The sequence below is a fragment of the Episyrphus balteatus genome, chromosome 3 (assembly GCF_945859705.1).
Source record: "Episyrphus balteatus chromosome 3, idEpiBalt1.1, whole genome shotgun sequence".
Taxonomy (NCBI): domain Eukaryota; kingdom Metazoa; phylum Arthropoda; class Insecta; order Diptera; family Syrphidae; genus Episyrphus; species Episyrphus balteatus.
In genome coordinates this window covers 97779127-97792445 of record NC_079136.1, presented here as the reverse complement: position 1 = coordinate 97792445, position 13319 = coordinate 97779127, and the positions used below count along the sequence as shown (strand labels likewise).

General features: G+C 29.2%; 2 protein-coding genes across 3 annotated transcripts in view; one reads left to right on the top strand and one right to left on the bottom strand.

The window, feature by feature from the left end:
• Window positions 1-13319, top strand: part of LOC129913203 (chromatin-remodeling ATPase INO80) — a 53294-nt gene that overhangs the window by 29146 nt on the left and 10829 nt on the right. Inside the window, exons 13-14 of one of the 2 annotated variants that reach the window (XM_055991760.1) lie at window positions 3120-3357; window positions 8322-8589. In XM_055991760.1, the coding sequence (XP_055847735.1) occupies window positions 3120-3357; window positions 8322-8371 (288 nt within the window). In that variant the 3' untranslated portion in view covers window positions 8372-8589. Of the gene's footprint in view, window positions 1-3119; window positions 3358-8321; window positions 8590-13319 lie in introns of those variants that run through there. The other variant, XM_055991759.1, reaches the window with a different exon arrangement.
• On the bottom strand, window positions 9073-10043 carry LOC129913208 (uncharacterized). Its single transcript, XM_055991764.1, has one exon. The coding sequence runs from the start codon at window positions 9939-9941 to the stop codon at window positions 9180-9182; it is 762 nt and encodes a 253-aa protein (XP_055847739.1). The 5' UTR covers window positions 9942-10043; the 3' UTR covers window positions 9073-9179.

The window sequence follows — 13319 nt, the reverse complement described above, 5'->3', positions numbered from 1 at the left end:
GTGTCTGTCCCGCTGCTGGTTCCCTTTTAAACTTGTGACCAGTGTTTCTTGTTGTCGCTGTTATTGGTCCCTTAGTTGCTTGGTTGGATTTAAAGTTGTTTTTTTTTTTTTTTTTTTTAATTTTTTTGCGCCTCATCATTGCTTGCTTCCACACCGGATGATGCCACGTTCTATGAATGAATGATCGTAAGTTGTTGACCAACAATCATAGTTTTTTTTTTCTGTTTTTGTTTTGAAGTTTTTTTTTTTATTATTGCAAAAAGGGTGTATCTGATGTGTACCTATTTTCTGAATGAATGGAATAAAATTATTACGTGCGGATTTTTTAATGATACAGTATATAAATGATCTGGAATTATTGCTACTGTTTAAGTATTTTGCATTTAATTAGAGCAACAAGAATGCACTTGATTACTTTTTACAATGAAAACAATTTTGTATCTTTTTTTTTTTTGGTCTGCAAATAAGTGTTTTCCTTTTAGAAAAAAATACCAGCCAATAAATAGTAAAAAAAATGTTGTTTTAAAAATTAAATTGGCCAAAGGGAGTAGAGGAGTGCCCTTGAGGTTTCAACAAAGTAGTATGTAAGGGAGTTACGTTGCTTTTTTTTTTTTTTTTAGTAAAATGCTTGAAATCAAGCCCCAAATACTCAAACAAAGGAGTACAGCATATTTATTCCTGCATTTTCATGGGAAATAAAATGTGCAAATAATTTTAAAGTTTCACTTTTCTTTACCTACTAAAATCAATTTTGTCGCGTTTTAATTTTATCTTAATTAAAAATCTGCCTCTTATTTAAGTGTCGCAAATAAAACAGTCTTTTTGTGAGGGTATGCTTTAAAACGAAAACGCAACTAGCAGCGACTCGGTTTCTGTTTTGGGTTTTTTATTTTTACAACATTTTCTGTTATTAATTGCTGTTTGAAAATCCAAGCCCGAAAATCTGCTTATTTACCTGGCCAAAACTTTAAAAGAATCTATTTCAGCCACCAGGTCCGAAATCTCCAAAGCTCCTTTTTTTGGGTTTGAAGCTGCCGACCAATTTTTTTAAGCTATGTGAAGTTGGCACCCCTAAATTCTAAATTTTCAAACATGCCTGGTTCAATTGCGTAAGGTTAGCCCAGTATAGCCCAAGATTTTTTTTTCGCTAGCCCACCCTTAGTTTTAAAATTATAACGGAATTATTTTTTTTGTACCTCAAAAAATCACAAAAAATATTTTTTTTATTCAGTTTGAAAATTATTGGTTTTGCACTGTGGTTGCTTTGCCCAAAGTTAGCCCAGGATAGCCCAACTTTTGTTTTTTTTTTTTTTTATTCCACTATTTTTAGTTTAAAATCTTGTTTTTTTTTTTGCTCAAGGTAAGGCTAGAATAGCCCAACTTTTATTTTCGCTATCCTACGCTAAGTTTTCACCACACCAAAAATAAAGTAGGTACGCATACACCACAGTGACCTTTTTTTAAATTTATAATTAAGAACAATTAAATCCACTGGTGTTTGTATTGCGCCTCAAATGTTATTTATTTGACTTACAATTTTTACTTGATTGAATATAGTCCATATAACATTCCTGTTAAGAAGCTTGTGTTGACATTTCACCTTAAAAACCACAACATACAAATATTTTTAAAAGTGTAAAAATCATTGATTTTTTGGTTTGCCCTATAATCACCTAGAAAAGCTTTTTCCACTTTTTGTTAATTATCATGCTGATTCCAACAAATTACATCACTTTTTTTTTTCGTTAGTCCAACCTTAGTTCAAAAGTTATAACAAAAAAACTTGTTTCAAATTAACAACCCTTTAAAAATCAAACTTTGTTTTTTTTTTCAGTGTAAAAATTATCCTTTTTACAGTTTTTCTCAAATAACGAAGCTCAGAAAAACATCTATTCAAATATTTAAAATCGATTAATGCATATATGGAACGATTTATGTTTATTGAGGGTCAGAAAGCCTTTCAATGATGATAAAATAACTTGAAAAGGATTTATTTCACTTGAAATATTCACATAATATTTTCAATACATTATTCAATGAGAAAATCAAAAAAACCTAAGAGTTGTATGCAATAAGCCTAAGGTTTGTCTTAAGAATCTTTTTTTTTTTTTTTTAAATATAATGTTAAAACATTTAAAGTGAGCACATATATATTTTGAAAACTTCGATATTTATGTATTTAAAGTAAAACAGTGATATTTTCCCTTTTGATTTTTTGTATGCCTTGGTATAAAAGATAAATTCCTTTTATTATTTGTTCAAATTTTATTTAAAGTCGTAAATACCTCCTCCAAAAAAAAAAAAAAAAAAATGCTTTGTAGAGAACTAAAAATATTGATACAATAGCATTGTTCCAAAACGGGCAGAATTGGTTAAGTCCAACACAGAGAAAAATATGACCCGCTAAAAACTAACAGATTGCCATATTGTTTTACCGTCCATACATTTCATAAGGAATCTTATTAAAATCAACGATTAATAAGGTTTTTTTAAGGAGATTTCTTATTATTTTTATAGAGAAAATCTTATTAAAATTTGACTGAAAAGTTGTTTTTTTTTTGCAACTTAGCACTAGAACAAAAATCGCCATCAATATTTTCATGGCACGTTGGTTCAGGTGGTAAGGTGGGCGACTAATGATTTGAAGTCTCCAGTTCGATTCCCAGCCTTGTCTTCGTTTTTTTTTATTTTTTTGCAGATTTTAAAACAATAAGGAAAACCCGATTGTTTTAATAAGGTTTCCTTCTTGGATGAAAACCATAGAGAAATCTTATTGTTTTTGTTCCATTTTATGTGGTCTATTTTTCTCTGTGAAACACCAATTTCATAGGTACATACTATCTTTTTTTAGATTTAAATGAGGAAAACAAATAGTTGCATAATATAGAAAAATACAAAATAAAACGATATCATTTATGCAAATAATACAACTTTTTGAAAAAAGGCAAAATATTTGACCAATTTGTCTCGTCACTCTACATAAAAAATAATTTTTTTTCAAGACAATTTTTTTTCTCTGCAACTGACAGTCGCTAAGAAAATTTACCCAACCACTTAATTTCATTATTTCTTTTATTTTGTTCTATTTTGCACGTTCTAAACATACTTTTCATTTTCAGATTCAACCTGCTGATGGTTCTACTTCTACACCCGACACTCAAGCAGCTAAACGCATCAAAATAGAAGTAGACGATGATTCAAATATTGATGTTGGAGCCAACAGTCCGATTCCCAGCAATGAGCTATCGCATACAGAATCTTTTGTGCCCGGGGCAACTCCAGTTATGCGAAATGATGAATCCAGCAATGAGGCTTTGATCGTTGATGGTGATACACCACTTCGACGAACATCACCAAGTAAGTTGTTTAAAAAAAACTAAAACCAAAAGAAATGTTTTAGTCTATAAAAATTAGCTTGCAATCAAATCCTTTACAAATTGAATATTTATTGCCAAATAATTGGCAAAAGTACGTTATACCTACTCAGATTGGAAGTAGTTTTCGCTTGGGTCAAACTTTAAGGAGAAACTCGAACCCAGTAGTTGAAAATGGTTAACGATTTTATTACTGGCGTAGTCTTTGTATTTGGATAGTTGATCAGCACGACCAGGTATTGTATACATGAGGATGTTTGATGATAAAATTTTGCCAAAAATAGTTTTATTTTTCCTATCTCAAACTTTGTGAAATTGTTGTTTCTCAATAATTTCATTATTTGTAATAAAATTTAAAATCATTTTGGCCATTTTTTTTCACATAAATATCCCCATGTACGAGCAACTCTTTTAGTCGAACTAAAACCAACCAAACAAACTATCAAATTAGTACATCATAAGGCTGTCTAGTGCTGACGGTTTTTTCTTTTTTTGTAATTTATTTATTCATTTTTAGGGGAAATATAATATTGCAATTGGCAATTGGGTTGAGTGTGTGTTTATGTTTCACGTGGGATGTAACAATATCGGCAGTAATTAATCTGCAATGTGAATCGTTTCGACAATTAACAAGTTTATTTTTTTTCATTTTTTTTTTTTTTGTTATTATTTATGCCTGTGGTTTCCAAAACTTTCCAAATGTTTTTTTCACTCTATTGCGTGTATGAATATCTTCTTGTACTAAAAAAAAACAGAATTGTATGTTGTTTTATTTATCTTGTCAATATGTTTTGAAGAATACGGCATAACATGGGAATATGATTGCGATATGGACAAACAAAATAACAAAATGTATGCACCCAATCGACCGACATAGGCTTAGCATGTTTAACTACGGGTAATGTCTTCAAGTCTATAATCAAAAGGAGGTTTAGTTATGAGTCTGGAAAGGAATATATGGATTTAGTCAGTTAGTGGGTCATTTAGTAAGTATTATTTTGATACAAGTCGTAGATAAAAAAATATGAAATATAAGTTATTTTCATCAAATGCATCTTTTTTGTATTCAGTTTTTAACATTGTTTAATGTTTCAATGTTATTCCCTAAGTCAATTTGTGGAAAGTGGCCACAATATAAGTTCTTTTTTAAATAGTCGGAAAATTAAAAAAATCATGTGTGCAATTCAAAACCTTAAAAACCTTAAAAAATCATTAAAAAAAAAAAAAAATTAAACCATTAAAAAGCTTACAACAAAATTTTCCTAAAGAATAAAGCCATACTTTTTACAATGCGCAAAAAGTATAAAAATAATTTATTGAAAACAATCATTTTCATCAAAAAAGCGAAAAAAAAACGTTATTTTATCTTCTCACGCTATTAAATGTATTTTTTCCCTAACAACCTATAAAAAATTTTATACCATCTGAAAGCTTATTGTCCAAGATCAAAATATATGTTTCGATCAGGTCTATGAGACACTAGGGTGTCCGTTATTTCCCAAAGTGATGTTTTCAAGGGTGACACCCCCTAGATCGAAAGTTTAGGACCTAAATAAGGAGAATTTAGCAAAAAAAAATTTTGGAGGTCATTAACCCGTGCCTCTAGGGTCATACTTTCCCCATACAAATTTGTATGGGAAATTTTTAAGTCATACATAAAATTTTTTTCCTCTCGAGTTAAATCATATTTTTTTTTAATGTTTGATAATTCTGGTTGGAAAACAGATACTTTAAAAGAACACATTCAAAATTTCCCGTTAAAAATTTTTTTTATATTTTATTTCGGTTTTTGAAGTTATTAGCTTTATTCGTAGTTTTTGCTTTCACCTATCACACAATTTTAAATGCAGTTTTATTGGTTTTTAATTCTTTTCAAATATTGCATTCAAAAATTTGTGAATAAATCAAAAATTTCAACTTTTTGAAATTTTTTTTTGAAATTTTTGCCGTTTTTATAATAAATAAATATTATTAAATACTTTACCCTTTCTTGTTTGCAACTTTTTTGATGTAATTTATAATTTTTAAACAAAATTCAATAAAAATATTGCAAACATATCTTTTGTCGTTCGAGAAAAATAAATTTAAACGTATAAAAACGGCAAAAATTAAAAAAAAAAAAATTCAAAAAATTGAAATTTTTGAATGCAATATTTGAAAAGAATTAAAAACCAATAAAACTGCATTTAAAATTGTGTGATAGGTGAAAGCAAAAACTACGAATAAAGCTAATAATTTCAAAAACCGAAATAAAATATAAAAAAAAATGTTTAACGGGAAATTTTGAATTTGATCTTTTAAAGTAACTGTTTTCCAACCAGAATTATCAAACATTAAAAAAAATATGATTTAACTCGAGAGGAAAAAAATTTTATGTATGACTTAAAAATTTCCCATACAAATTTGTATGGGGAAAGTATGACCCTAGAGGCACGGGTTAATGACCTCCAAAAATTTTTTTTTTTCTAAATTCCCCTTATTTAGGTCCTAAACTTTCGATCTAGGGGGTGGCACCCCCGAAAACATCACTTTGGGAAATAACCGACACCCTAATGAGACATCTACAAAAAGAGTTAGAATTTTTTGAACTCGATCAATTTCCATCAAAAAAAAGGAAAAAAACACGTATTTTTATCTTCTCACGCTATTAAATCCATTTTTTTCCCTAACAACCTGTACAAATTTTTACACCATCTGAAAGCTTATTGTCCAAGCTCAGAATATATATATTGATCAGGTCTATGAGACATCTACAAAAAGAGCTAGTTTTTTTAATTCGATGAAATTTCATCAAAAAAAGCAAAAAAATATTTATTTGTATGTTCTCATGCTATTAAATCAATTTTTTTGTTTGAAAACCTATAAAATATGTTATACCATGCTTATTGTTTCACCTTTCATATGACCTATCAATCTCATTTCAAAGATGCCTTCAAGAGAAGTTAGAATTTTTATAGTCAACCATGTCAACATTAAAAAACAAAAACAAAAAAAATGCAGACGAATTGAATACCTCTCCTTTTTGGAAGTCCGTAAAAAACTTGTTCCAAGTCTTTGGTCCCCAAATATCTGCATCCAATTGTTGGAAACAAAATTTTTTGAATGCAAATCACTCATAACCATACCTCAAAAAAGAATAGAGCTTAAAAAGACCTTTCTTTTGATGCCTTACTTGATAAAGAGAAAACAAAATTGTTTTGCTTCGGGGCCTCAGTAACTCAGAGTTCGTCTCTGCTAACAAAAACTTAAATTTTTATGAATAAACATGTTTTTTTTTTCAAAAATTTTGCTTACGAAAAGAAAATGATGCCAACAATGTTTTTTCACAAAATTTTTGATTTTAAATTTAAATATACATACGGCCAAAGTGGGTAAAGTATTTGTAACTACCGGTATTTTAAAATCTGAGCCGTTCCATTCCGAGATAGAAATATTGCCATTTTTTAAGTTTATTAACACTACAATTTATGATAAGTTTTTTTATAACTTTTTAGACCTCAAAGCATTTCAATAATTTTAATTTTGTTTGAGAAAAATACTGAAAAAAAGTTTGGTAATATAAAAAGTTATTGAAGCACTTCATTAAAAAGTATTTATCTTATTTTTTTTTTTTCATTTTTCATTTTTTAAGGTGCTTAACATTGAACAATAAATAATTTTAGCAAGTAGTTCTCCATTCTACTTAATTATTATTTGAAGTTTTTCATATTACATATGTACCTACTTATTTTTTCACAGAACTTAAAAAAACATAAAATATTCAATTATTCATTCTAAGTAGGCTGCGAGTGTCATATAGTCTTTAAATCCATGGTTAAAGTATATTCTTTCAAATCGATTAATGTACAATCGTGTGAAGAGAAAAATCCATTTAGGTATTAGGGCAATGAAGTGTAAATAAATTCAACTTGATTAATTGGTTGTACAAAAAAAACTCAACAGGTGTACTTGTCAATCCGTTTAATTTTTTTTCTCCTTACATCGACAACATCAACACTTCAAGTCAAAGTTGCAATTACATATAAATTGAAATAATTAACTAATCGATAACTTATTTAATTCCAAAGTTAAATGTTGGGTGAAACAATTTGGAACATTGTTTTATTACATTTTTTTTTGTTGTTGTGCACTCATTTAAAACAACTCTGAGGCCTAGTTTAACAGTGCACATTATCTCTGAGTGCGTGACACTTGAGTGGGCAATATTGGTATTTAAGATTTATAACGACAAAGCACAAATGTGAAAATGGAGTAAAATAGAAACATTTTTAATAGATTTTAATCTGAATATTTGAGACAGAATGGATTATGACATTTTAGGAAATTTTTTATTGATTTTTTTTTTTCAAATAAACATATTCATGCATACTTTTATAATTAAAAGGTATAATACACAGGCGACATTTCTTTTTTTTTTGTAAAGGAGACAATTGCAATTGCAATTATTAAAAATATGTTGTTTTTGAACTCTATTTTTGCATTAAAAAATTATTGAAATCGGATTAGTCGTGTAGCAGTTATTAAAAATAGGTTTTTCTGAAATGGTTTTGAATTAAAAACTACTTTTTTTAAATTATTTTAAAAGCTTCTTAACTGCTCTTTGAAATCCAAAAGTTATACGTGGGATTCCCGTCATCTTCTTTTTCTAACAAAAATAAGAATTTATTGAAAATAATGTTGAAATCTATTATTAATTTTTTAATCTAGCTTTTTTGATAAATATAAAACTCGGGATAGTATTTAAAAAAAAAAGGAGTTCCAACTCATTGAATCTTGAAGGAAATTTAAACATAAAATTCTTTATTTTTTTAATTTCATTAAATAGTGGAGTCTTTATTGCTTAACATAAGTATTATCGTGGAAACACGTTTATATAAAATATTAATTTTATATACAAGCATACCTTTTCAGTTTTAACATTTATTTATTTTTTTTTTTGTTTTGAAGGTATGATGTATTTTTTTCAAGATTCAAGAAAACGATTGAAGAGAAACTGATTTCAAGATTGTTCCCTCTCAAGATTTCAAGAAAATTATTCATAAAAAAAAAAAAAAAATATGAAAAATGTGAAATTAAATTCCATTAATTTTTTGAAAAGATGTTTGTTCTTTCTACAACATTGTACTTAAAATACATTGAACATTTTTGTTTCACGTGTTATAAAAATAATTGCTGTTTAATAAGTTTTATTTTAATTTATGTTGATTAAATAAATAATATTGTTGATTTATTAACCGTTAACAAAAGAAATTTTAAAAAATCGTCTTCACTTCATGTTAATTTTATTAAAATGGTCAAAATAGTACTTAAAACTCATGAATTTTTAAAACTTTAATTTAAAAAATATCTGAAAAATTGTTTAAATACATATATTTATTTTTTTTTTTTTGTTTTTTGTTTGAAATTAATAAAAACTAATAATTAAATAATTTTGTAAAATTAGCAACGCTTTTCGAAATTTCATACATTTATTTAAATAAGTATAAACTATTTATAATATCAATTCACTTTTTCAAGAAAATTAAAAAGTTTACGAAAGAGTGTATTGGAGAAATAGCTTTGAAAATAATTCTGAATTAGTATGTAGTTCAAAAAGCCTCGTGTTAAGTTCAGTAATTTCAGAACAAGCATTATAATGAGACAAAACAAAACTTGAAAATTGTATTTGCCTTGTTAGCAGATAAAAAAAACTCAATAATTTTCGTCAGAAAATTTTTTGTCAATATGGTCATCGTAATAGTGCAAGTTTTTATTAGAATTTGTTGACAAATTGACAAAAAAATTAATTTTTTATTTTTTAAACCCTTATATTTTAACTTTAAACTGGCGAGTCACCTTAAAACTAGCATCTGCAAGATATTCCAATCTTATTAAATGATTCCGCCATTGTTTTGGTTTCATTTTGACACGATCTGGTGGTGAATAATCACGCGGTGGATACGGACAGTGAGGTTTGACAGGATATTTTTTTGCAATCGCCATTCTTTCAGTATTGCAAGTGATCTTGTATTTTAAAGCACAGCGACTAATGGGAAATCTCATCCATCGCCAGAAATCAATTTCCAGCTCCTCGTGATACCACCAATGTGGAAGTAAAACATTTTGAAATGGTCGTCCTTTATCATGATGTGGTGGTTTTCTATAATGAATCTTTGGCGAATATGGATAGATTGGTTGTGGAGCGGGAATGTGTTTATCACGTGGCCATTTTGGTACACTCAATAGTTGAATTCGACGCATCATACAAGCCATATTTTTTTGTTTGCGTTGAAGTAATCTTTTCGTTATTGGTTTTTCACTAGTCTTTGGTTGAATTTGTTCAATTTTCTTAGGAAGAGATCTCTTCATAGCCCACTTGAGGAATCTTTTCTTATCTTTGGTAGACATTGGACCAGGCTTTTGAAAACGTGTAGATTCTGATTTTGGCCTAGGGTAGTATCGATTTTTCGGAAGAGCATTTTTAGCTGCCCAAATATCCCATCTTGATCTTGGTTTTTCGTTTGAATCATTTTGATGCGATTGCACGGTTCGAACTGCTGGTTCAGTATGATGGTGCGGTTTAGGCATTTCAAACAATTACGATACAAATTTACACAACAAACAAACTATAACGAAAAAATTTTGAACAAATGAAATTCAATTTGAAGTGAATTCCGAGCAGAATGTGATCTTTGAAAAAAAAAAAAAAAAAATCAAAGTACAATTTCTTAGCACACATATTTCTGGGTAATCTGAACCAGGGGTCAAATCGTCGCATACGTTAGCGAGTAACTCGTTAACGAAATCTGTTCATTTGGCATGATGTCATACGTACAGCAAACGACTTCGTATTAAACTGAACGGAATGTCATTCGTTTGGTTTGAAGCTTTCGAACAAATTGTTAACGGGTTCAAAAAGTTATTAAAATATAAGATTACCTATCTTATTTTAAAAATAATCAAACTGTTTGAAATCACGAAAACATACGTTAGGGCATAATATATTAACAAAATAAATTTCACCAAAAGAGTTCAAAGCACCAGCACCAACCCCCAATGATTTAAGAAAAAATAATTCCTCAAATTAGGATAATATGAAAAAAAAAAAAATTAGATTTTAATAGCCTTTTCACACCAAACCCAAAAACGCGGTTTATGGCAAAAAGTTTTGAAAAACCTGAAAAGCGTTCACACTACAAGTTTACAGGTTTTTGTTTGACGTTTAAAATATTTTGACATCCAAATGTCAAGTTTTCGATGGGATTTAATTTTTATTGCTTAAATCAGCTTGAGCTCACAAAATTAATCAAATAAAAGGAACTCTGACAATTTAAATAAATAATTTTAATTCATTAACATAAAACAGAGGAATATATAAAAGTTTTGCAAAGTTTCTTCCTCTTTGAGACACCAAATACAAGGAAAAAAAACGACTTCGAAGTAGCATCCAGATAGCTTAATTAGTAAAGTTGAGAAGAGATTTTTGATGAAGAAGATCGTTTGGACATCTTTTTTTTGTTTTTTTCTGCTCTGCCATTTTCTACAATTAATGAAAAGAAATTTGATTAATTATACAGAATATTTTGTTAATGAATACAAAAATATTTCTTACCAGTTGCAAAAATCAACAAACTGCATTTGTAAAACAGCTGATTCTGTCAGTTCTTTTTTTTTTTGTCTGCTCTCATTTTTTTTTTGTCTGCTGAATTTGTGCTGAATTCTTCAAAAGGTTTGTTTGGTTATTTCGTTTGGAGTTGAATGTTTTCATTTTCAGGTTTTTATCGAGTTTAATCAAAAACTTGTGTTTTACGAAAACTTGTGGTTTATGGAAAATGTATGGAAAAACTTGTGTTTTTGATATAGGTTTTTGGGTTTTTTCGCAAAAACCGCGTTTTTGGCTTGGTGTGAAAAGGCTATAAAACTAAAACGACGTGATTAGTCAAAAAAATAATAAAACTCTTAAAATGTATAAAAAAAAATTCTTGCCAAAAGTGGGATTCGAACCCACGTCATTTACTCTCCCATATCTTTAGAAAGCAACATTGCTTCTTGAGTCAGGCGCCTTAGACCGCTCGGCCATCTTCGCATAGGGGTCGACGAAGTCAAATTTGTCACCCAATTATATTTTGGCCTATGCAGTTGTAGATTCTACCAAAAATTTCGTTCTGTTTTCTAACGTATACCGTCATCCCAATCGCTGTGCTCGTTTAATGTATCACGAAATTATCTTTCGTACGTTTGAGGTTTCGTCAACGGATGCGACGATTTGGCCCCAGATTCTTTCAAGAAAATTAGAAAAAAATTACCCTAGACCCGGTCACATTTTACTCCTCCTTTCTGCCAAAAATGGAGCTCGCAGTCTGTTTTTCATTGGCATCGGTCTAACTAACCTGAAGTATTGACCTGAAGATTGCACTTCGCTATATTTGTTCGTCAAAATTCTTCATCGATCTTAATTGTAGTGGTATAGACATTCATTTACAGAAGAGTCTTTCGAACTATGAAGGCTCTCTGTTTAAGACTCGATCCTTGTGTAAAGGCCCTAGTCGCCTAGACCCAAGGATTTGATATCCTCTATATAACTTGCTCTTTGAAGCAATGGTTTTCTCTTGTCATCTCGAACCTAGAGGCTTGGATTCGAAAACTTGGCCGGAACATTTTCGTGCCCCACCGCCACAATGTTGCAATTTGGTGGTGAGATATTGCATTGGTAAAGTTAGTTTTTGAACATTTCTTAGCGGCAGAATTGTGTCTTTATTGGCTGAACAGTACAGTCAAATAAGGCAGAAAAGGGCAAACCTCGAAATGAATGCTAATAGATTTTTGTTTTGCTCAATATCTTTGTTTTGGCATTCTATAACTTACCCCAAAAGTCTAGAAAAATCTCATGTCCGCAAGTCACGATTTTCAAGGTCAAACTGCGAAATTGAGATTTTTAAAATTAGCAATATAGACAATGGTATTATATACACATATCATACATGCTGATTCCAAAAAAACCTAAAATCAAGAAATCTAAAAAAACTAATACCTCTTTTTAGGGATGGGAAAAACCAGCCAGTTTAAATCGGTTTCGGTTTTTTTGCTTTAGTCAACCGTTTTTTTTTTTCGGTTTTTTCGTCCTCCCCGTTTAAACCGGTTTTTACAAAAAAAAAAAAAAACGAAAACCGAAAAAATAACCGGCTGAAAAAAAAACGTCGAACAAAAAAAAAAAGACCCGACGAGCAGTGTTGCCATGAAAATGTTTTGAAAAATCTGCAGGAACGACAAAAAAAAATTCTGAACAAGTGTCAGCAAAATTAATTACGAAAACATTTTTTCTCGCTCAAATTGTTAAATTTTCTTAATAATTATATTGTTAGGCTTTTTCGTCTATAAAATCAAAAATCGTACTGAATTTTTGTCAAGAAGAAATTAAAGAACGTTATGAACAAACTCCAGCTGATTTGAAAACTAAAGTTAAATAATAGAAAAAATTGATAGTTTTGGCAAAATAAATGATGTCTAAATACTTTAATTACCATTTTACTTATTTTTTTTTGATGAAATCCATTTCCGTTTTTGAAACGTTCAGTTTCAGTTGCAGATAAAATCTATCAAAAAAGCTTTACAGTTTATGGTAGAGTAACACAAATTTTGTAGGTATAAATTAAAACAATGCAATGAAGAAAAGATATATATTTATGAAAAATGGTATTTTTTGCGAAAGGGGAAAATTTTAGGGTAATATGCACTAAAAATCCTCGTACAACCTCGGACGTAGTGCTTGTAGCTTATTTTGTTTTGTTTTAATCTTTGTTTGGATATTTTTTAACTTACCTCAAAAACCTTACAAAAATCTCATGTCCGCAAATACTAATTTCCCAGGTCAGATTTAAAAAAAATTGAAATAAATAAAAAAATCGTATAGTGCGATCGCATTCATTTTGAAAATCGGTTCAGTTTTAAGGTGGAGGTGAGTCTCCA